General features: G+C 55.0%; 1 protein-coding gene across 3 annotated transcripts in view; it reads right to left on the bottom strand.

The window, feature by feature from the left end:
* Nucleotides 1-1,643: 1,643 nt before the first annotated feature.
* The window catches only part of GALNT14 (polypeptide N-acetylgalactosaminyltransferase 14), a 205,902-nt gene continuing 185,658 nt past the window's right edge, over nt 1,644-21,887 (bottom strand). Inside the window, exons 10-15 of one of the 3 annotated variants that reach the window (XM_045549331.1) lie at nt 19,658-19,784; nt 17,262-17,354; nt 13,181-13,264; nt 12,570-12,714; nt 3,323-3,442; nt 1,644-2,199 (exon numbers count right to left, since the gene is read on the bottom strand). In XM_045549331.1, coding sequence (XP_045405287.1) covers nt 2,041-2,199; nt 3,323-3,442; nt 12,570-12,714; nt 13,181-13,264; nt 17,262-17,354; nt 19,658-19,784 — 728 coding nt within the window. In that variant the 3' untranslated portion in view covers nt 1,644-2,040. Of the gene's footprint in view, nt 2,200-3,322; nt 3,443-10,824; nt 10,948-12,569; nt 12,749-13,180; nt 13,265-17,261; nt 17,355-19,657; nt 19,785-21,887 lie in introns of those variants that run through there. The other 2 variants (XM_045549332.1, XM_045549333.1) reach the window with 2 other exon arrangements.

Here is a 21,887-nt window from a genome sequence, read left to right on the forward strand (position 1 = left end):
ATCCACTGAGTGGAAGAGGTGCCCAGCCCAGTGCTGGGGATAAAGAAAGGCCAGAGACGTCTTCATTGCCACCAGGGGACTCGAGGACAGGCACACACGTTGGGGGCAACAAGTAGACAGATGAGGACAGTTCCAGGCTCTCTTGTATTTACTCTCATACAGTTCCTGCTTCACTACTGGGGCGAAGGTTCTCGTTCTCTGCAGGGCTGATTTAAACTCTGTAGACACGTAGTGTAGGAGCCACCAGAGTGTCTTCTAGAGACAGCTTTATCTAGCCACGGCCTGCCTTAGCCCAGTGTGGAATGAAATGTCTCCAACAAAACAGCCGAGTTCCACCTCCGGCAGGCAATGGGAGAACTGCAGACACACGAACGCAGCCACCGGAGAACGTCGGGTCTGTACACACTCGGCTGTTCACTCTCCAAGTCTAGCGCAGTCTGCGGTAATGGATTTTATAATGATGAGCTTGAACAAATTCCCAACACTGAAGGGCTTTCTAGATGAAGGGGAGATGGATACCTGCTTGGAATATAACAGTTACTGTGGCAAGTGGATTCCAGCCGGGCTCCCAATAAGTGCAGCCTCATGGCATTAATTCTCTTGTGCACTCCTTGTCCCTTGAGTTTAGGCTGGACCCGATGATGACTTGCTTCTCTCAAACAGATGTTAAAAGTGAGGGGAGGTAACTTTTGAGATGAGGTTGTGAAGGGCAGTGACTTCCGGTGTCTTGCTGGGCTCTCGCCTTCTTGGCTTGCTTGCCTTGATGAGCAAGCTGCAAAGCGAGACGCCCACACAGTGAGGAGCTGAGGGCGGCCTCTGGCCAATTGCCTGCCAGGAACAAAGTCCTGCTAGCCACCCCTGAGTGAGTGTGAGACAGAGCCTGCCCCAGCTGACGCTTGAGATGACTGCGGCCCCAGCCAGCACCCTGACTGTACCCTTGTGAGACAGAGGACCTCATGAAGCTGTGTCTGGATTCTTGACCCACAGAAAAGGGGAGGCAATAAATATGTTTTGCTTTAAGCTGCTCAGTCTCAGGGTAATTTGTTATGCAGCAGTGGATAGCGAAGACACTTAATCATCAACACGTGGTAAACTTACCTGGGCAGAGAATGCATGGGCATATTTTGGGAACTTGAAAGCAATATGAATGGGTTCTTCTCTTAAATCCCAGTTAGCAAGAAAGGACAGCACCATCACCAGTTCCCAGAGCACACTGGGGATTTCTTGGAGTAAGAAACTCCGAGGCTAATGGCCACAGACCATAAACTGTTTGTAACCAAGGAGGGCATTGTAATCCGAGGAGACACCTGGCCCCTGTGCTGGACCTACTACACCAGGATCTCCACAGGGGAACCTAGGGGCTCTGAATTAGAGAAAATTTCCCCAAATGAGGCAGATGTATGTCATCAGCAAAAGCCACTGATCTGGTCTTATGCCCCGCTCTGACACAACGGAAAATGGTGGGACAAAGAAGTCACATGTCTTGCTAAGATCACATGGCTACTTGGTGGCCCAGGACAAGGGCACAGGCCTCCCATCTCCCTGTCATCTTTGTCCACTCTGCCACAAGACACCCCCAACCCACACCCCCATCCAGCGGAGGACTCAGCTTAGCCCTGAGTCCACATCAAGAGACCCAGAGACAACTTCTAACGTTATCTTTATTTGTTTTGGAAAAAACCCTCGTTCCTCATCTCTGTTTAGTCCTGGCCTGGTGACAAGGAGGCCTTTTCACTCTTGCCTCCACAGTGCCTCTTTTGTAAGAAAGGGAACAACACACGCTTCCCATCAGCTCTGTCTCCAGATACCGCTCGGGGGAGACCTGGCCGGCGCTGGAACTTGACGGCACTGAGAACACGTGGGATTTGCCTGAGCCCCACTGCCCTGCGATGGCTTCCTCCCTGACACAGCTGCCCCTGGCCTGGGGGGCTCTGCCTCCACCTCCCAGTCCAGGGTGTCTGGAGCCGTCATGGGCTGCTCCAGTCTGTTCCGGTCGAGGGAAGTGGCACGCGTGGGCCACGCTGTGTCTGGCAACGGTCCTCAAGAGCTCACCATGTCCCAGTGCTGGCTCATGAGTGAGGACTCACACGGGTTGACAACGACTTCCTTGCCATCCTCAGTGCCGTCCCCGAACATATCCGTGTCCAGGCAGAGATGGGATGCTATGTGCTCGATGCGGGAACCGGTCTTGGTCCATTGCTGAGAGGACAGAGAGGAGAGAGGATCAAGCGGGTTTCCCTGGCTAGAGCCCCGGGTCCCATCGATAGTATCGGGAGTTCTGGAAACCTCAGAAAGGTTAATACCACTTGTCTGGGGTCACCCCGAGACTTGATTTCACGGTCTCATGGAGCACTAAAACTGCAACTAATTGTTCTGCCAGGTATTGTTGTTGGGTTTTTTTTGTTTAATTGGATAAAAAAAGTTAAAAGCAAAATCAATATGTTTACTAGGGAAGCTCATTAGGAGGCAATAACTTTCCAAGCAATAGGCCAGAAAACCTGAAGTGAGTTAGTCACAGGAGCGACCACAGAAACGATCCACACTCGGTGTCTGCATGGTCAGGAGGAAGTGGGGGGCGCTGGGGGCAGCAGCAGCGGCAAGGCAGGCCCCATGCTGCGGTTCCACACTCCACTCAGCGTGACAAGGAGGGAGGGCTGGACACATCTCGGGCAAGACGCTGAGCAGGCACTGAGCTCCGCACTGCATGGAACCATCTCAGCTGCCCTGCAGCATGAGTATCACCAACCCCGTCTCACAGAGGAGGAAATGGAAGCTCAGAGAGGTCTAGTAACCCACCATGGGTCACACAGCCAATGGGCCATAAAATGCACATTTGAATCTTGGTCTCTCTAGTGCCAGTACCCAGTTGTCAGCCACTACTTTGCTGCTGGAGGAACTGGGCACTCGGTGCATCCAGAACACTAGGAACTTCGGTGGACACACTGCCAGAGCCCAAGCCTTTGAAAGCAAAGGGTCGAGTCTTGCTCATCTTTGTGGCTTGAAGATTTTTGTCTGTGATCCCAGGTGCGGAGCAGAGCAATGACAGGACAGCACAAGTAGAATGGGCATGGTATGGCCAGCTAGGGTCAACGGCTTTCATGTGGCAAGCGGTCCCACAGGGGTGGACCCTGCCATTGCTTCTGGCACCAGGGAGGGTATCCGAGATGGCACTGTCTCTCCCTCTCCGAACACAAGGACCTCTTTCTTATTAACCCTTCTTCTTGTAACAGTTTCTCTCTTGTTTCGTGCAGGAAACTTAGGCCTACACGGGCAGTCACGTTATGAAAAGTGGCCACACCCCAGGAGCCCCCTGAGCACTTACCTGTCTGGCATCTTCATTCTTGCAAAGGGCAAGAACCACAGGAGCACCAGGGAACAAGGTGACAACTGACAGGCACAGCTCCTCCTGGAGGATCTGCTGGGTGTACGTGAAGGCCCACACCTGGGGAGGAAGAGGCCAGGAAGGTCTGCTCAGGATCTGAGAAGTGGCATCGGACCGTGCGTGCGTGTGATGATTAGTGCAGCTCGGTAAGAAGTCCTGGGGGTCCGAGCAGGCACTGGCCGTCAACAAGGTCACCTTGGAAAATGCTACTCAAGTGCCAGAGACTCAGAGGTCACAGCCCCGTGGAGGGGACTGGGCCTGGGCCATGCCGGCTGCCCCTGGGAGTTGAATGATTCTGGGCTTCGGGCAGGAGCCTGAACGACACCCCGGCTGAGCCATGTGGTCCAGTGTCTGTGTTCGGAGCGAATGTCTCGAGGGGAGTCTGTTCCCCACCTGGAAGGTCACCCTCCCCACCGGCTGTCTTTAGAACGTGGCCTCGTCTTTGAAAGAGAGTCCAAGTCAGTGTCTTGAGCACAATGAGAGTGACGACAAGAGGCAGATGGAGGGACAGAAGGAGCCAGGAGGGGCTCCGGGGCAGGGGATGAAGAGCTGAGGGAAGAAAGTTATGAGAAATCACATGATTTCAAGAGTTGTGTGTGCCCCAGCACGCCAGTGTGATAGGTCATTTGGCCCCTGGACTCCTGAGGGGAGAGAAGCCGAGAAGTCAGACTGACGAGCAGAGTTCTGACGGCACAAGGACAGGGGGCATTCTGCGAGTTCATTCAGAGGGATGATTCCAACGTTTCCTCCACAGTGCAGAGATCAGAGTAACTGTGGCTTAGGAAACCACAAGCATTCCTGGTTCTTAAGCCAGAGGGCTGAAAGTGCTGGCATAATGGCTGTCAAAATGTAAATCCGGACAAGATGTTCTTCCCCAGCTTGTAAAATGGGGATCACATCTGCCCTTTGCCTCTGGCAGGGCAAAGAAGATGATTCCCGAATTGGACCCCCGAGGGAAGCTGCAGGACTCCGTGAAGGCATCTGTTCTCCCCGACATCCCTGCCAACCAGCTGACCTCAGCCTCCGAACCAGGCCACGCGTGGGCTGCGTCTCCTTGGCCTAAGATGCAAAAGGCCCCTGAACAGGCCGGGCCCCTGCAGACATGGCGGCCATCGCCTCCCAGTCTGCACTTCCCTGCCTGCCTCCTGCCAGCCCCGCCCTGGTCCCACGCGGGTCCTTTCCTGACCACCACGGTCCACTGAACATCTTCAATGGCTTTCTGGGACCTGGCTGGTTCCTCCTCCTCTCCCACAGGCCCAAGCCCTTCTGCCGACCCGACCGTACAGCGCACCTTCACCCTGAGGTGACCTGACTTGCTGGACAATGACCACTTTCTCTCCCAATCTGGGGCCTTCCCCTGTGCCCCCATCCCTGCATGAGGCCACCAGCCCAGTGGGAAGATGACTCCTGCCTAAGGATTCTTTTGTCCCTTTACAAACTGCTGGTGTTGGGAGAAGACCTAGACTAAAAAACTTCTCCCTGGGGAGCAGATGGCAACATAGATGGAGCAAGACTGCCCGTGAGCTGGTGATTCTTGCAGCCTGGCAATGAGTACATGGGGTTCTATATGCCATTCGACTTCTGCATCCATATATCTTTATTTGAAATTCTCTATGATAAAAAGGCATGAAATATATTCACCCGGATATATCAAGAAGCTCTTCTCTGGCCTTGTGAACATCACCGTTCTATCCGTCCCACTTGCCTTCCTCCAGAATAAGGAGGACGAGTTCTGCGAGCACAGGGGTGATGCACTAACCATGCTGCCACTGCTAATTCCTAACGGCTAACATTCATTACGTGTGCATGATGTGCCGGACACTGTCCTGGCAACTTTACATGGATTAATTTAATCTTCGTGAGAATCCTATTAAGTAGGTATTATTATTATCCCTATTTTACAGATGACGAAACCAGGGCTCAGAGAGGTTGTCCAAGGTCATGTACTAGCAAGTGGCCCCCAAAAAACTCTCTCCAACAGCTCTGCTCTTGCTGACACTGGCAGAGGCAGAGCTGGCTCCAGGCTCTTTTAGACAGGTTTAATCGTGGGAGAAGACACCTGCCCCTGAGGTTCCTCTTCTAGGAATTCTTCTAACCTTCTTGTAAATATTAAAACCATAGATCAGCGGCACCTTGACAGGAGGGAGTGGTAAGAGATGCTGCTTTGTGGCCAGGTTCCAATGATGACCTTTACGAAAAGACAAAGGTCATACCCCCAAGGCAGGGCCTGGGGTGGGGCAGGCCAGAGAGTAGACCCCTCCCTGACGTTTATGGGAACTGGGCAGGAGTACGGATGGAGCCCAGACTGTCGATGCCACACCAGCCCCCTCCTGTCCCCTCCCTGGCCTGCATGCACAAGCTGGGTCACTCCCCTCTAAACAGTCCCTCTTGGGCTTAGGGGAGTATACTAGGGACACAGTCCACCCTCAGAGGACAAACCCCGGGATAAGACCCACGCAGGTCCTGGAGTCAGGCTGGGCCATCTGGGTGGGGGATTCCAGGGTTCTGCATGTCTGGAATGTGATCTAGAAGGTGGGCCCTTGAGTGTGGGCCCGGAATATTCCTTGACCTGTGGGGAGGAGAGAGAAGGGCCCAAGGGTCTGCCTCAGGGCTAGGCTGCCAGGAAGACGTTTGCCTTGAGGTCACTGACCTCAAATTTAGGCTCTTGCCATTCTCTGGAAATGAGGCTAAACTGACAGTCAGCATATGGAATGCAGATGAGGTTCTTTCCTCCCGTCCCATTACTTGACTCTACAGCCTGCAGGGAACCACTAATAAGCATTTCAAAACGATCCTCACCATAATACAATGGCATGGTATTCTCTATGGTAAAAGCATTAAGTGATTTAAACACAAAAGCTTAAAATAAACTGCTGTTTTAAAAGCCCACTTTGGCATTTCTTCCTTTTTAATATCCTAGGGGTCTCAAAACTGGAAGTACTGGGGACGGGGAATTCTTCTGACATCTGAGACACCCTGCCCAGCAACGCCTTTGAGGAGGGAACATGTGGGCTTGTGGCGCACCCCAGGCCAGGCCAGAAGAAACCCCCTCCAAGACCCCACGGGGAGTGTGTGAACGGGCACAGAGAGCCCAAGCCCTGACACTCGGTGGACTTTCCATTAGCTGGTGCTTTCATGGCATTTAAATAATTTAGCCTCACGATTCCCAGAGGAGGGCTGATCTCTGGCTGTCTGCAAGAGGCGAGGAGAGAGGGGAAACAAGGAGAGATTTTCCAACTCTCATTCTGCGGCCTGCGCCTGCCAGACTTCCCAGAATGGCCCGTGGTGAGTGGGCTTGTTGAAAGAATCCTGGAGTCAGAAAGGACCCCAGGAGGGCAGCAGCACTTGCTAAGGAGGCTCGATCCGTGAGCGCCCGATCCATGATCTGTGAGTGCCCAGCCCTCTACCAATGGCCCCATGGGGGGACTGGCAAAGGCACAGCCCTCTGTGGTGATGGAAGCCCCTCCCCGCCCCCCTGCTAGGCCATGGAGGGGAACCCACAGGCCACTGGGAGGCTGGTGTGGGCGGCCTCGGTCCCTGCTGGGACGGGCTGGCCAGGGGCTGAGGAGGAGGAGGGTCCCCAGTGAACGGGGAGGGAAGCGTCCAGGCTGGGGCCCCTTAAGGCCTTCTGTGCTCAGAAGGCGTCCCTGGAGACGCCACTGTGGAGGGAGCAGGAGTGGCCCAGCGGCAGGGGCAGTGGTCACTCCGGGGAGGCCAGGAGCAGACCTGGGGCTGACTCTGAACTTGGGCCCTCCCTGGTGACAGGGGACCTGAGCCCAGAGTATCCAGGGCCTCGACCAACCTCTTAGGCCACAGTGGGCAACTCAGTAGCCCATGCAACGTGCCCTTAAAACTCTCTTCAGACGAGGTGTCTCAAATGAAGGAGCCTGAGCTCAACCGAACCTTTAAGTCAGCCGACCTCGTGCTCCACCTGGTCTCTGAGGGGGCCGCTGAGGGACTGGCGCCGACCCGCCATGCCGGGCGCTGCTGCACCAGCTGCACAGACACAGGCCTCGCCCCGTGCAGCTCCTCTCGGGAGGCGGCAGGGCCACCCGGCAGGCGCCTGGACACACTCTTCCTCCCTGCAGGGCCTTCCATGGACCCATTCTTGGGGTCTTTTCTTAATCTCAGCCCATCCTGTCCTTTCCTCTCACATCACAAGAATTCACTTGCATGTGTGATTAAAAACCCACCCATGTGTGTTGGGTCACGTTGCTGGGCTCTGGGGCGACTGCCGGGGCTGGAATCCCTGCTCGCCTGCTCAGTAACCTCGTGACCTTGGGGGAGTTGCTCGCTCTCTGCACCTCAGCTCCCTCCTGTGCAAAATGAAGATGACATCCTGCCCCCGCCCCCGGCAGGGGTCACTGTAAGGAATAATCAGGTTGACACCTGTCTGTGCCCAGAGCAGCACTTTCCATTCAGTAAATGCTCCGTTGCCGCCTGCGGCATTGAGGATGGTGATGGAGGAGCCAACAGGCAGAGCCGGGCCTACACACCTGCCTTTGGAAAGCCGCCCAGGAGCTCTGCCAGAGGAGGCCACTCCCAAGGCTGTGCTGACAAGGGGCAGAAGGGTGACGTGCTGGCAGCCCGTCCCACTAGCAGACTCGGGCTCACACGCCGCGAGGTGCCAACTTGAGTCTAGGTTTGCAGAGGGGCTTTATCCTCACCTCGCCCACCCGGGGTACCCAGCTGCCTGCGTGCTCCACAGCCGGTAGCCCGAATTGCTGGGAGACAGGTAGGAGAACACATTAAAAATATTTTAATTTATATTTTCCCCTCTCTTTAAATTGGAATGGAAACCAGACTGGCGCACCTGTCTTCTTTCTACCTTTCACAAATATTTTTCTAGAGCATCCAGTAAAGTTACGAGGAAACTTGTTAACCTGGAGACTCCTTAAGCTTCAAGTGTTTACAAATGGATGATGTATTTCTCTCGCATTTCACCTGGGGCATCAGTTTGCTGACATCTCCAATACACACTCAGATTAAACATTCAGCTCCTAAGGTTGACAAGCCAGCCAAGAGGAGGAAAGGCAGGGAGAAGGGTGGACGGGGCTGGGTGTGGAACAGAGATGGGAGCCACTGTCAGAGCTGGAGGAGAAGCAGTGTCCTTTCAACAATGAGGACACCCCAGTGCCTGGGGCTCACCCTGCCTGCAGAGAGAGTGGCCAGCTGGAACCAGAGCTCAGAGCTCCGGTCCCTACTCTCTGGTGCCTTTATGCCAGTCTAGCACCCCAGAATCCCCCCACAAATGGCCCAGTCTGACTCTAGGACCTGCATGGGTCTTATCCCGGGGTTTGTCTTCCGAGGGTGGACTGTCCCTAGTACACTCCCCTAGGCACAAGGGGGCCGTTTAGAGGGGAGTGACCCAGCTTGTGCACACAGGCCAGGGGTGGGGAGGGAGGGGGGCCAGGGTGGCATCGGAAGTCTGGGCTCCAACCGTACTCCTGCCCAGTTCCCATAAACGTCAGGGAGGGGTCTACTCTCTGGCCTGCCCCACCCCAGGCCCTGCTGTGGGGGTGTGATCTTTGTTTGCCTTTTCATAAAGGTTGTCATTGGAAACTGGCCACAAAGCAGCATCTCTTGCCACTCTCTCCTGTCAAGGTGCCGCTGATCTATGGTTTTAATATTTACAACCTAGAAGAGGAACCTCAGGGGCAGGTGTCTTCTCCCACGATCAAACCTGTCTAAAAGAGCCTGGAGCCAGCTCTGCCTCTGCCAGCGTCAGCAAGAGCAGAGCCATGGTACACAGCCAGATTTTCCAGTTGTCTTTGTCACTTGCTAGTGTATGATCTTGGATAACTTTTCTGAGCATTGGTGTTGTCATCTGTAAAGTGGGGATAATAGTGATACCTACTTAATAGGCGCTTATGGCACTTCTCTGGCTTTCCAGAGATAGGAGAGGTGGGGGCAGAGAGGGCTGAACGAGTCCTGCGTAGGGGCTGGAGGGGCAGACGTGACTCCCGACAGGCCAAGAGGCAGGACGAGGCCGAGGACACAGGTGGGAGCACCAAGGGCGCAGTGTGGGGCAAGAGGAGAGAACCCACCAATGCACAACATTAGCAGAAGGGGCTGGGAAGTGGAAGGACAGACTGGTCGTTTGTGTAGGAAGGAGGAGAGGACCCTGAAAGGAAGGGGAAGGTCCTATAAGTCAGTCCTATGGCAGTGCATCCCTCTCTCTCTCACTCTTTCAACCTGTCTCACAGATTATTTTAGCTGACATGGCTACGTGGGTTGCTATCAGTCCAAAGTGGGACTAACACCTTCAGAACATTTAGAAACACACCCAGAGCTGCCGCTGGGCCGTGGGCACCTGGAGAGCGGGGCTCAGGCTCACCCAGCCCAGCCCCACTCGCACCCTGGTGCCCAGGGGGCGGGTGCCCAGGGGGCAGGTGCAGTCTGCTGAAGTGGACTGAACATCTTCCTCTCTCAGAGTGTGCTCTCTCCTAAATTCACACTGTTGCTACACAAACCCAGCTGTTCTCTGCTGAGCAGGGGCAGCTTAGCACCATCTTCTAGAAAAGAACACTGTGCTCACTTACAGAGGGTTCCCATCACCGCCCTGAGCTACCCGCACAGGGCTGCTGTTTCCTCCTTTTCTCCCACCACGGGAGGGTCGGCTGGGACGGGCACTACCACCCTCCAGTCCAAGCTTCATTGGCCTGGCCACCTCCCCTCAGATCTGGGGCATTGCAGGGCCCCTCTCTGAGGCCCGCAGAGCCCTCCCACTTCCTTCTGCAGCCAAAGACATCGAGTACCAGAAACGCCCCGGCTTTGCTGGAGATGGTCCAAGTAAACTCCTGCCCCAGGGAAAGGGGAAGACAATATTCCAGCTGCTGGGATGGCCGGGAGCACTGCCCGCTCACAGCCAGAAAAGAGGGATGTGTGTCACCTACTCACAACGCTTCACAAAATGCCACTTGAGCAGATTACGCCACTCTCAGCCCAGAGGCCATGCCGAAAGTGAAATCAACACCTCGGTTTCCTTTCCCTTTCCCTGTCTGACTCAGGCAGCTGCCTCCCCCATCCTGCTGGAGCAGAGAGATGGTTCCCGGAAAAGTCACAGCAAGCTGGAGCCAGGTTGTGACATGTCAACAGAGAGATAATAGGGAGCCATCAAAGGCTGTGTCAGGGCAGAGAACGCTGGGTGAATGACCACATGCAAGAAGTGGGCTGAGGGGCAGGAGAAGCAAGAGGAGGCTGTCACCTTAATCTAACCCAGTGGCTCCCAATCTGGTGGTTTTTTCCCTCGGGGGCATCAGGCAATGCCTGGAGGCAATTTTGGTGGTCAGGACGTATGTGTGAGAAGTGCTCCTGGCGACCGTGGGCAGAGGCCAGGGATGCTGCTAGACAGCCGTCAACGGGCAGGACACCCCTCCGACAGCAAAGAATTATCCAGCTCAAAATGTCAGCAGTGCCGAGGCTGAGCAATATTGACCTTTCAAGAAGCGAACGCAGGGTCTAAGAACAGATCTTCCGAGGGACGACATGGTGGGGCTCGCAGAGACGGCAGGTGCAGCAGAAAGAGGAGCCGAGGGGGCTGGACAGGACGGCAACCATGGTGCCTGGAGAAGTGGCCACGTGGAGGAAAGTAGTGGGGTGAGTATGCGGCCCAGGTGCCTAACAGGTGAATGACAGATGAGTGTGACGTGGCCGTGGACTCACTCAACCACCCCACAATTGAGACAGAGAGTCCAGGTGGGAGAGCCGCCTGCAGCTCTGCCATCCAGAAGCTTCTCCTGGGACCTCACAGCATCGTGCTCCTGAGGATGAGACTCGCTCTCCCCAGCACAGGAAGAGAGACCATGACTGGGCTCCTTCCTCCTGCGCAGCCTCACGGTCCGCTGCTCCCTCCCCCCACACCAAACCCTCTGACCCCACCTCCCGGCAGCCCTCGAGAGGTCGCGTCCTCACGAGCACCCTGGCTCCACTCCAGGCTTGGCCCATGCTGCGTGCCCTGGGCCGCCCTTTCTCTCCTTCCCACCTGGCCTGTTTCCACTCATCTCTGAGGATGCAGCTCCTTTCCAAGTCCTCTGGGCAGACTTCCCTGATCCTCATGCCTGCCTTGGATGTCATCTCTCGGTGCTCCTATGGCACCTGGACCAAACTCCACCCAGGACAGAGGTTATAGCACAGTGGCTGCTGACTCGGTTATTTCTGCATGACGCCCCTTGAGGCCTGAAATCTAGTCTTTCATCTTTGTGTCTTATCAGACAAGTGTTTGTTGAATGAATGAATGAGTGAATGAATGAACCTGTGGATGGATGAAGACACAGAATTTGTGAATCAATAAACAGAGGAGACTGTCAGAGCTGGAAGCATAAAGTCTCCAAGAAGCAGTTTTCAAAGAGAAGAAGAGTGAACTGAGACCCCCGGTGAATAAGGGGGTGAGAATGGGGGGAGGAGCGAGCAGAGTGTCTAGGAAAGAGCGAGAGTGCAGGAGCACGGAGATCACGAGATCACTCGGAGCCACGGGAGCCAGGAGGGGGTTTTACGCGATGGATGGATGTGCTTTAATGAGCTCAGCAGGCCAAGTGCCACAGAGACAGGCTGTGAATTTGTCAGCAACCTTTAAAAGAGCAGCTCTACCCTCAAATGGGAGGACAGCGTCCCAAAAGACACCGTGGTCCTTCGGACTTCGGGGAAGCAGAAACTGTGTAGGGCGAGCCAGGATAAAGGGACGTGGCCCAGAGACAAGGTGGCAGACCGCGGTAGTTTTACCAAATCTGATGCGACTCCCTGCCAGTCAGAGCTAAATCAGCTGGGAGACTCTCAGAGCAGGCACTTTGTCCAAGAGGAGGTGGCACCAGCGCAGGCTTTGCGTGTCACATTTGGGAGGAGCTATGCCACTGGCCCTGCCTGACCCAGCCCACGTTTGCTGCCCCCAGGTAGGATGCTGGTGAAGGCAGCCTCATTAAGCTCCTGCTAATTCAGTGGGCAATTTCCTACAGGCACGATGCTGCCTGTGACGCCGTCCTTCAGAGGAATACTGTGTATTTGGGAAGCTGGTGGCGTATAAACACAGTGGCAGAGAGGGTCTCATACTGTCACGCTCTCTCTGCTGCTGGACTCTGGGAATAGGTGGCACCTGACAGCAGGGAAGAGCAGGGACGGAGGCTGAGCAATCTGGCCACACGCACCCCTCCTCTGTGGCACTCACTCCCGTATCCCCAGCCAGTTGCTTTACCTGGGACTTTGCTTCCTTGCCTTGGAACTTGACACAGGGGCTCAACCTTAGGTTTGGGATGTCTTGGTTGTTCTGCTTTTGAGATTCCAGGCACTTCTGCCTCTGTCGGATATTGCCCTTCTGGATGGAGGAATCCTTGGGGACTCTGGGGGAAAAGCCACAGGGGACAGGAGAAGCCACTGCTCTTTGGATTAGACATAGCTCGAGAGGTTGGGTAGTGCTGTGACAACGGCAGGACCCTCTTGCCCAGGGCCGTCACAAGGATTTGCACTGCTCGGAGAAGGGGAGGGTGCCACTAGGAATGAGGGGGCATGGGGGGACTCAGCCACAGGGGGAGATGGATCCCTGGAAAGGAGCCACGTCAGTGAGCTCAGGCTCTCAGGGCACAACCCAGCAGTGGAGAAATACTGCTCCTAGCTAACTTCAGTCCCTCATGCTATTGATTCAATGTAAGTCCCCTTCTGGTTTAAGGGATAGGGGAGCCAACTGGTCTTAGACTTCCATATACTTAAAAGCCCTCACCAGTTGCCCATAGGCTGTCCCTTCTCTAGACCAAGCAGCTGAGGGCCTCTCCTTGCAGCCACAAAGGCTCCAACAGGCAGGGAGGATACCTGAGTTCCGGGTACACATTCTCCAGGTACCACTTGAAGCTGTGGCAGCGCAGATTCTTCCTCAGGTCCAATCTGCTCTCAATGCTGGGGGTGACAGGGGTGGTGGCAGACACAAAGACAAAACACAGCCGTCAGAGGCAGGCACCAGTAACGCTGGCCCACGCTGCGGAGCACAAAGTGCAACCCGTGCCCACGCTCTGCGCCCGCATTTCTCCAGAGGGTTCTGGGGAAACTAACCGAGAAGAGATTTCTATAACTCCAGAGCCATGGAAACACTCAGCAATATCTCACAATGGTGCGGTAATGACACTGAGGACTGCTGCTTTTTATTTGAAAATGGAATTGGGGGGTGCTTTTACTTTTCATTAAAAGCAAAGCTGCAAGAACATCCAGTGTGTTGTTCATAATTCATCGCTGGGGCTCTGGGTCTACTTCCTCACAATCTCTCTGGATTCTGCAGTTGAAATCCCACTCCCCACTGCCCCAGCTTCAGAGAATCCTCTTCTTTGGCTGGTGCTGGGGCCTGCTCATATATTCGTTCATCAAATTTTCATTGAACACCTACTATGTGTCAGGCATTGTACCCAATGTGGGATACGACGGAAAGCTTTTGAACAGGAGGAAAAGACAGGGAAACAAGCCATCACTGCCCAGATGATGTGAGGTGCACATGCAGGGCTGTGGGGCATCCCAGAGGGCCCCTTCACTTGTCAGGGCAGGGCGGTCAAGGTGGTGATGGTGATTCTGGTACCTGGAAGGAACAGTGGATGTTATCTAGACAACCAGAAAGTGGATGAGGTAGCGGTGCTGGAGGAGAGTGGAGAGAGAGATTAGCACATGCAGAGAGTGAAAGTTCTGTTGGCAGAACAGTTGCAGGATCTTAAGATCGATGTGTGTATGTGAACGTACGTGGGGGGCTGCAAGGGCGCGGTGGGTGGGATGACAGTGAAGACAGACCATAAAGGGTCCTATGAGGGTCCTACTGCCAAGGAGTCTGGACTTTATTTTAAGGGCACTGGAATGGAATCGATGGGCTCTAAGCAGAGCATGATGTGGTGATGTTCCCACTCTGAGAGCATCTTGCTGTTGGTACGTGAATGGGTCTGATGGGGTGGAGCTGGGGACTGAGGGGGCAGCAGGAGGCAGGTACGGGAGCCCAGGTGCTGATCATGCTTTCAAATAGGAAGGTGGATGGGAATGGAGAGTGCACAGGCTCAGTCTCCCCTTCTCTCCCTCTGCACTGCCCCCTACCCCCAGCTCCTTTCCACCCTGTCCTTCCTGGGCAGCCACACAGAACTGGCCCAGCCTCACCTCCCTCCACCCCTGCCTCCTCCCTCAGCCCACCCTAAGACGGCACCAGAACTTCTCACACCGCACCAGCCACACCTCCTCAGCAGACTCTAAGCTCCCCAGGGACAGTAAGGATGTCAGGTTTTTTTAAACGCTGAATGTTCAGGGTTTAGCAAGGACCTGGGTGCTCATGCATGAATGAGGCCGTGTCGCCAGGACTTGCTGACAGTTTGGATGGGGTGAAAGGGAGAGGGAGGAGTCAAGGTTGACCCCCACATGTCTGATGTGGGCAACAGCATACAAGGAAGGCTGTTTATGGGGAATATGGGATGAGGAGTGTATTCAGGAGCAAACCACATGAGTTCAGTTGAGGACTTGTTGAACTGGAGGCCCCTGGGAGACATCCAGGAGAAGGTGCCCGGTTGCTACTTGCTTACAGGGGACTGGAACACAGAGGAAAGGCGGGGGTTAGAAATAAAGATGCGAGTACAGGCAGCAGAGATGTGGTTAGCGCCAGGGAGAATGTGTGGCAAGAAAAGCCCTCACGACAGACCCAGGGGGAAGACCAGCAGGTAAGGGGTGGGAAGAGGAAGGTGAGCCTGAAGATGGGATGGAGAAGGCAGAACCGAGCAGCAGCAGAAGAGCCGCACTGCAGAGCTATGTCGGCCTTGGGACGGAGGCATGCCGAGGGGGAGGGGTGGGAGAAGACTCAGGCTGATGGGGCAGCGTGGAGGACAGTGCCGGGAGCAAGGCAGTCATGGGGAGCCAGGTGGGAGCAGTTGCAGGGCACGGGGGCCAGGAGCATCAAGAGGGCATGGAGACAGCGAAGGAGCCCCTGCCTCCAGAACTGGGCTCTGAACAAGCAGACAAGAGGAGGTGCAGCGATGGCACCACTGGGCTGAAGGAGGGTTTCTGTAGTTTGTTTTCTTTCCTTCTCCTCATCCCTTTTTTGTTTGTTTGTTTTGTTTAAGATGTAAGATGCTAAGTTTAAATGCTGATGGACATGATGCCCAGAGAGACTAGTGATAAGGGAGAGAGTGGAGGCACCTGGAGGGCAGATTGGCCCAGGAGTGTGGTTCCCACACTTGTCTGCATGTTAGAATCAACTGAGGGTCTTTAAAAACTTCCACAGACCCAGCCACACCCCAGCCCAAGTGAACTGACTCTCTGGAGGAAGAGCCCAGGCTGCAGTGGGTTCAAAGCACAGACTAGTTTGGGAACCTCCCTGCTAGAACCTCGCTCCTCGAATTGCGGGCCTCAGACCAGCAGCATCGCATCACCTGGGTGCTTATTAGAAATGCAGACCTCCCAAATCAGAATTCACGTTTTAACAAGATCCCCAGGAAATCTGTGTGCGCATTAAAGTTAGATAGGGCCTGCACCAGGAGGCAAGAGGAGAGGAATGCAGGCAGTGGGAACTCAACAAATGTTGATTTATGGATGAATGCAGGAACGAATGGTGCACCCCCGGTACAGGTGGAGAGCTGGCCTACCACAGCAGGAAGCGTATCTCGTCCTTTGAGACAAGAGACAGAGAAGGATGGTGCAGATGCAGTGACATTAATGTGTTGGTTTGTCTTGGGAAGCTGATGTCCTCTATTTCATCTGTAAAACAGGAGGCATCATCTACTGCCAGTGAAAGGAGTGGGGTGGACTCAAGGGCTGGGGACAGTGGAGAAGGTTTAATGACGACCGAGGGAGAATGCTAGCTAGGGAGGTAGCAGGGCCCATGGGCATCCCGGGGGCCTCGCGGGGACAATGGCCATGGAGTATTATTAGTAGCACTGGCTGATTTTTCCCAGTGCTGTTCGGCAGCCTGTGTACAGGGAAGGACAAGGTCCAGTCAGGTTCAGCCAGGTTGAGAAAACTTTGTGCAGGGGGAGGGTGGTGTTAGATGGACAACAGGGCAAAAGATCTGAGGACAAGACCTCTGAGCTCTGTCTTCAAGCAAGAGCGTGTCCAAGCTGGAGAGAGAAGGGATCTGGGGGGCAGGGTGGGCATGGCCAATGGACCAGAAGTTCTGATGAGGTCTGAGAATGAATGCCTTGGGAGGTTCACGGTGCCAGTACCGGAAGGACAGCATGGATTTATGATTTCAGAGGTGCAAATCGTTTGGGCAGGCTCTGATTGAACTCTCCCATGCAGTGATGGACTTGACCCATGAAGTTTAGGCTGCAAAAAACCCATCTCTTCAGTAGTCTTCCTATGATTAGTGAGTGACATTAGTATGACAAAAAGCCATTGGTTGCCCCCAAAGAAACAGAAATGATAACACAAATAAATGAAGTCACTATTTTTCTCTACTCCAATCAGCTCTGGGCTGGGGAATGCAAGTGCATATAGTTTTAGAATCAGACAGATTCGGTTTGAGCCTGCATTCCCCTCTGCCATGGTGTGGTCTAGGGCGAGAACCTTAACCTGTAGAAGCCTCAGTCTCCTCATCTGTAAATAGGGGCAATCAAGCCTGTTTCTCAGAGTCTGGGGAGGATTAATGAGATGCCTTCCATAAAGGTATCCAGTTATTAATAAACATTCCTTGCCCTGTCCTCTTTTCCTGTGAAGGTTGAGCGCTGCTGTGGGGGACAGCTGAATGCGTACTGTTCCTCCAAGGAAGGAGGGAACTGAGGCTTGGGTGACTGAGTACTAGCAAGGAGGAGCCCTGTCCGACCTGGAGGGACTCAGGCTGTCTAACCTGCATCCCACCTTTCTGCAACAAGCTGGACATATTCAAGAGTTGCCCAAAGCCCTGCACATCCACAGTGGGGCTCCTCTGGACTGAAGGGACACTTACTTCCCGAAGGGCCTCTCCAGGGCAAAGGGCCGGGCAGCATAATAGTACTGCTTGTATTCATCCATCCACACCTCTGCTGTGCGCTTGGTGTTCCTGGGGAGACAAGGAGTGTCCGTAAGGGGCTGGCTAAGAGGGGCTGTGGGTACCAGTTAAACTACACACTTGCGGGCTGAGTTGGCAGCAACACCCAGGTGGGGGCCACCACGATCAACTCCCCATCGTCACTGTTCCCAGGCCGCTGCCCCAGCTAAGCCCCACCCAATCTCCACAGGGGCCTCTACCCCAAGACACAGGATTGTAGTTCAGGTTGAGTATCCCTTACCCAAAATGTGTGGAACCAGAAGTGTTTTGGATTTCGGGTTTCTTTGTTTTTGGATTTTGTAATATTTGCATACACATAATGAGATATCTTGGGAATGGGAGCCTAGTCCAAACATGAAATTCATTTATGTTTCATATACACCTTATACACATAGCCTAAAGGTAATTTTATTTCTCCCTGGGGATGCTGAATAAACTGTGTGTTGTGCACCTGCATTTTGACTGCAACCCATCACATGAGGTCAGGTGTGGAATTTTACACTTGTGGTGTCATGTTGGTGCTCAAAACATTGCAGATTTTGGAGCATTTCAGAGTTTGGATTAAGGATGCTCAACCTCTGGCCATCCTCTGGCGGATGATCCTGGGTTCTCCCCTCCACTGCAGGGAAATGCTGAGGTCCCAGCTCTCCAAGGGGACAGTTGGCACAAATAGGTCTTCCCGGGCCATGCACCTAGCCTGGTGCAGGTGTGAAGCACTAAGGAATCAAGCTTCTTCTTCCAGACATTCTGCCAGCACGCTAAGGTTCTTTAGTCAGGTATTTGCTATGAGTCTGACCCCAAAGGTCATGGAAATGGAGACAGGGAGAGACACTGAGGATGTCGTCATTTAGCAGTCAGGGGTGTGGGGCTACCAGGAAAAGCCCCAGAGCAGAGAGAAATGACATCAGGAACCAGTCAGGTGACTAGTGTCTTGGCGGCCATGGCACTTGCCAAGGCCCAAGTAAGTACCTTGGGGGTCCAACTAAAAAGGGGGTGCTCTTCCAGATGCACACTGTGCTTTGGAGCAGAAGCACCTGACACAGGAGCGTGGGAGGCCCTTCCACGCCGGGACCTGAGCTGACGTGTGCACATGCAGCACGGCCCTTAGGCACCGGGGCCAGTTAGAGACTCGCTGGCCCTGCCACCGGCCTAACCGCCAGTGGAGTGGAAGCTGCTCAGCAGACATCTGTGCCTCATTTCTCTACAATCAGAGTGGCACACCAGTGGGGTGCAGGATGCCCACGGGCTGGGGCCCAGTCTCAAAGCCCCGCCTCGTTCCCAGCCTGGCCCCTGCAGGCGGCCACACGGCCCTGCACAGCCACACGGCTTCTCTGCACCGGATGCCCCAGCTGATCTTTCCTTTTAAACACGAGAGCTGAGGCAGCCCTGCCTCTGTCCCCGCTGTCCCCGCCTGCTGATTCTCTCATCGCCCTCCCGTTTTCACTAAGGGTGTGGCTCACGGTCCCATTGCTCACCCCCTGCCTCCCCTGGGAGGGCCGTCAGGTCATGACACACATCCGTTCACCTGTGCGGAGACCCGAGGGGGGAAGAACACAGGAGGGGACAGTGACACCTTAACGAGGGGCACCAAAGGGGTGCGTAGCTCCCCTCTCCCAATGGACCAAGTGACAGAACAAAGAGGAAGAGGGGACAGTGGAGGAGTGAAGGTATCAGATGACAAGAGGCAGAGGACAGGGAGGGAAGGAAGCGGGAGGAAAAGACGGAAGAGGGGAGAGGGATGTGCCGGGATTACTCCGAAGGGAGAAGAGAAAGATGGGAAGAGGAGGGATCAAGGAAAGGAGGAGGGCGTATGAAGGCAGGACCAGGGGACAGGCAGTGGCACCTTGGGGTCCCTGCAAGGATGTACCATCCCCCAGGTAGGAGGTAAGAACACCTGGGGACAGGGACCAGGGTCTCAGGCCCTGCCCCAGCCCAGACTGTTTCCGTGCACTGGTGAGGCCCGGGAGCAGGCTAAGCTGTACCCTCTGTGCCTGCCGGTTCCCCCAGTGACCCAGCCTGAAGGTGGGGGCAGCAGATCCAGGACTCAGGGGTAAAGAGGGCTGCCCTTCCCCCACCCCACACAACCCCAAATACCAGGAGCCCGCACCCTTCAGGGTGGCACTGACCAGCGACTTGAAGCCTCTGAAGCCATCCCCTGGCCAGCCAGAGTCCAGGGAGCATGACCTGTGGCCCCTATCCAACCAGGGGACTCAGGCAGCCTAACAGCACCAGGGGTGGCTGCAGGCCCTCAGCAGCGACCCTCAGCACGGCCATATATGCCACCGCCCACACTCGCCGAGCCCCTGGGCACTTACTTTATATACGTGTTGGCGTTTCCATCTGGGAAAACATACGGGTGCTTCTTCCGGAAGACATGCCCCACCCGGCTGCAGGGGATGATCTCTAGGCTGCCCCCGCACATCCACACTCGGAAGGAGATTTCTGCAAGACAGTCACGCCCCTATCACCTCCTCTCACTGGCCCTCCAGCGTGGAGGCCCCAGGTGCTGGGGAGCCCCCTTCACCCAGCCTGGGCACAGTGGCTAAGAACAGACTCTGCAGCCAGGCTGTGAGCTCCACTGGCTGGGCAACCTCAGTTTCCCCATCTGTAAACAAGACGACACTTTGGAGGGGGATGTAAGGTAAGACAGGAGCAGTGCCAGGCACGTTAGCCCCTGGAACACATCCAGCACCAGGCATAGCTGGGGTGGGGGCTCTGCTGGGACTTTAGCCCAGAAAGGAGGAGGCTTGGAGAGCACCAAGAGAGTTGCTTTTGAACATGTGGAAGGTTTCACGGTGGAAGATGGATTAGCCACACTCCCTGTGACCCCAGAGGGTTAGAATCAGGACTGAGGACAAAGCGATTTCATTTGAGAATACAGTAGAATTTCCTAACAATCAAGGCCCAGATGACTGTCTAGAGAAGACTTGGGACAGGCTAGAAAACTACATGGCAAGGATGCAACAGAGAAGACTGAGTCCCCAGAAGGCATCTGGACAAGGTGTCCACCAGAGTTCATTGCACCAAGACTGCAATTCTACCACTGGGTAAGAGCCACCTGCATTGCAGCCCAGGAGGAGGAAGTCTGAGAGCAGAAACTGAGCTGAAAGCAACTGTAGAAAATGCTGGAAGCCTCAGAGCTGTTATTGGGGGTATCCCTAAGGTTCACACACACACCAATTTCTTCCTGGGTGGCTGCTGCTATGGGACCTCAGAGAAGGGGTGGCTGGAGTTAGCAGAGGCGGCTGTGATGTGTGCTCCTCCCTGCGACCACACACAGCAGGCTGGAAGCTCGCTCCGCCCCTGGGAGGAAGCAGTGGCCCCCCAAGGGGGACAGGGACTGCTGGTTAGAATTGCCAGTGTGGGGTAACATTAAAAAGCAGAAAGGCTGTTAGACAGCATTATTAGTGCTCTTAAATTCTCTACAGACAATGCACCGCCTAGCTGACTGCACCCCGCTGCGTATGGCACTAGTAGAAAAGGCAGCTTCTGCTCTGCAGGAATTCCTGCATGGCCTGTGCTCCCACAGTCGAGTCCAAGCATGAGGCAGGCAGGCTGGCTCACGAAAGGTCCATGCGCAGCGTGGCTGCCCCTGCGGGGGGCCATGTGGATGCAGGATGAGTGTTGAGGGGCAGGGATCGAGGATGCGGGTACCCCAGGGCCTTCCCGTCACATGTGCCCTGCACCCTTCAGCACCCTGGGCCCCACCTCCCAGCCTCTCTCTCCTCTGCTCCTCACTCCCTTCCACTCCCACGCTCTCACCCCTCCTTCCAGGTCTCCAAGCAGATGCTTAGGCTGGAATTCTTCGTCCTGACCCTCATTGGCTCTCACTCACCTGTCCCCAGCCACCTTGGCTCCCCCCAACCCCCAAGTCTCCTTGGAAAGGCCACGGGGCTACAGGTGAGACTTCCTGCACACCATCCCTACCCCCACCTTCTCCACACCTGCCTGCTGCTGCTAATTCCCAGGAAGCCTGGGTTTCCCTCAGCGTGGGGGCAGCACGGCCTCTAGGGAGAAGAAAGGACTTCTCACCACTGCAACTGAATGATGGTGAGAACGTGGCGGGAAGGAGACAGGGAGAGCTTAGCTGTGGGGTCACCAGGCCTGAGGCTGCAGTAACTACCAGCTGTGTCCCGGGGAAAACTGCCTAACCTTGTGGAGGCCTGATTCCCTCAAAAGTCAAAGATCATAAACACACTCTGCAGGGCTGCTGTCAGCATTGCATGAAATAGAATTTCGAGAATACCTGTGTAAACTCTGAGTGTGAAGGGAGGCTCAACGGCAGTGATCCTGAGACGCCCTCGGAAGCTGGTATCTCCAAAACACGGGCACTGATGTGCGGCACCCACCCGTGCCCACTTCTAACTTCTGCCACGCTGCAGGAGACACTTGAAATTTGTGGACATCACGTTTGAGACGTTGACTCTCCACGAAGTTCCACGCTATGGAGCTGGCACTTGGCTGGGCACCATTTGAATGGCGTGCACCCCGGCCTGGCACGTGCGTGGCCGGCACCCACGCTCCGTCTTGCACTGAGCACACTGG

The sequence above is a fragment of the Lemur catta genome, chromosome 4 (genome assembly GCF_020740605.2).
Source record: "Lemur catta isolate mLemCat1 chromosome 4, mLemCat1.pri, whole genome shotgun sequence".
NCBI lineage: Eukaryota > Metazoa > Chordata > Mammalia > Primates > Lemuridae > Lemur > Lemur catta.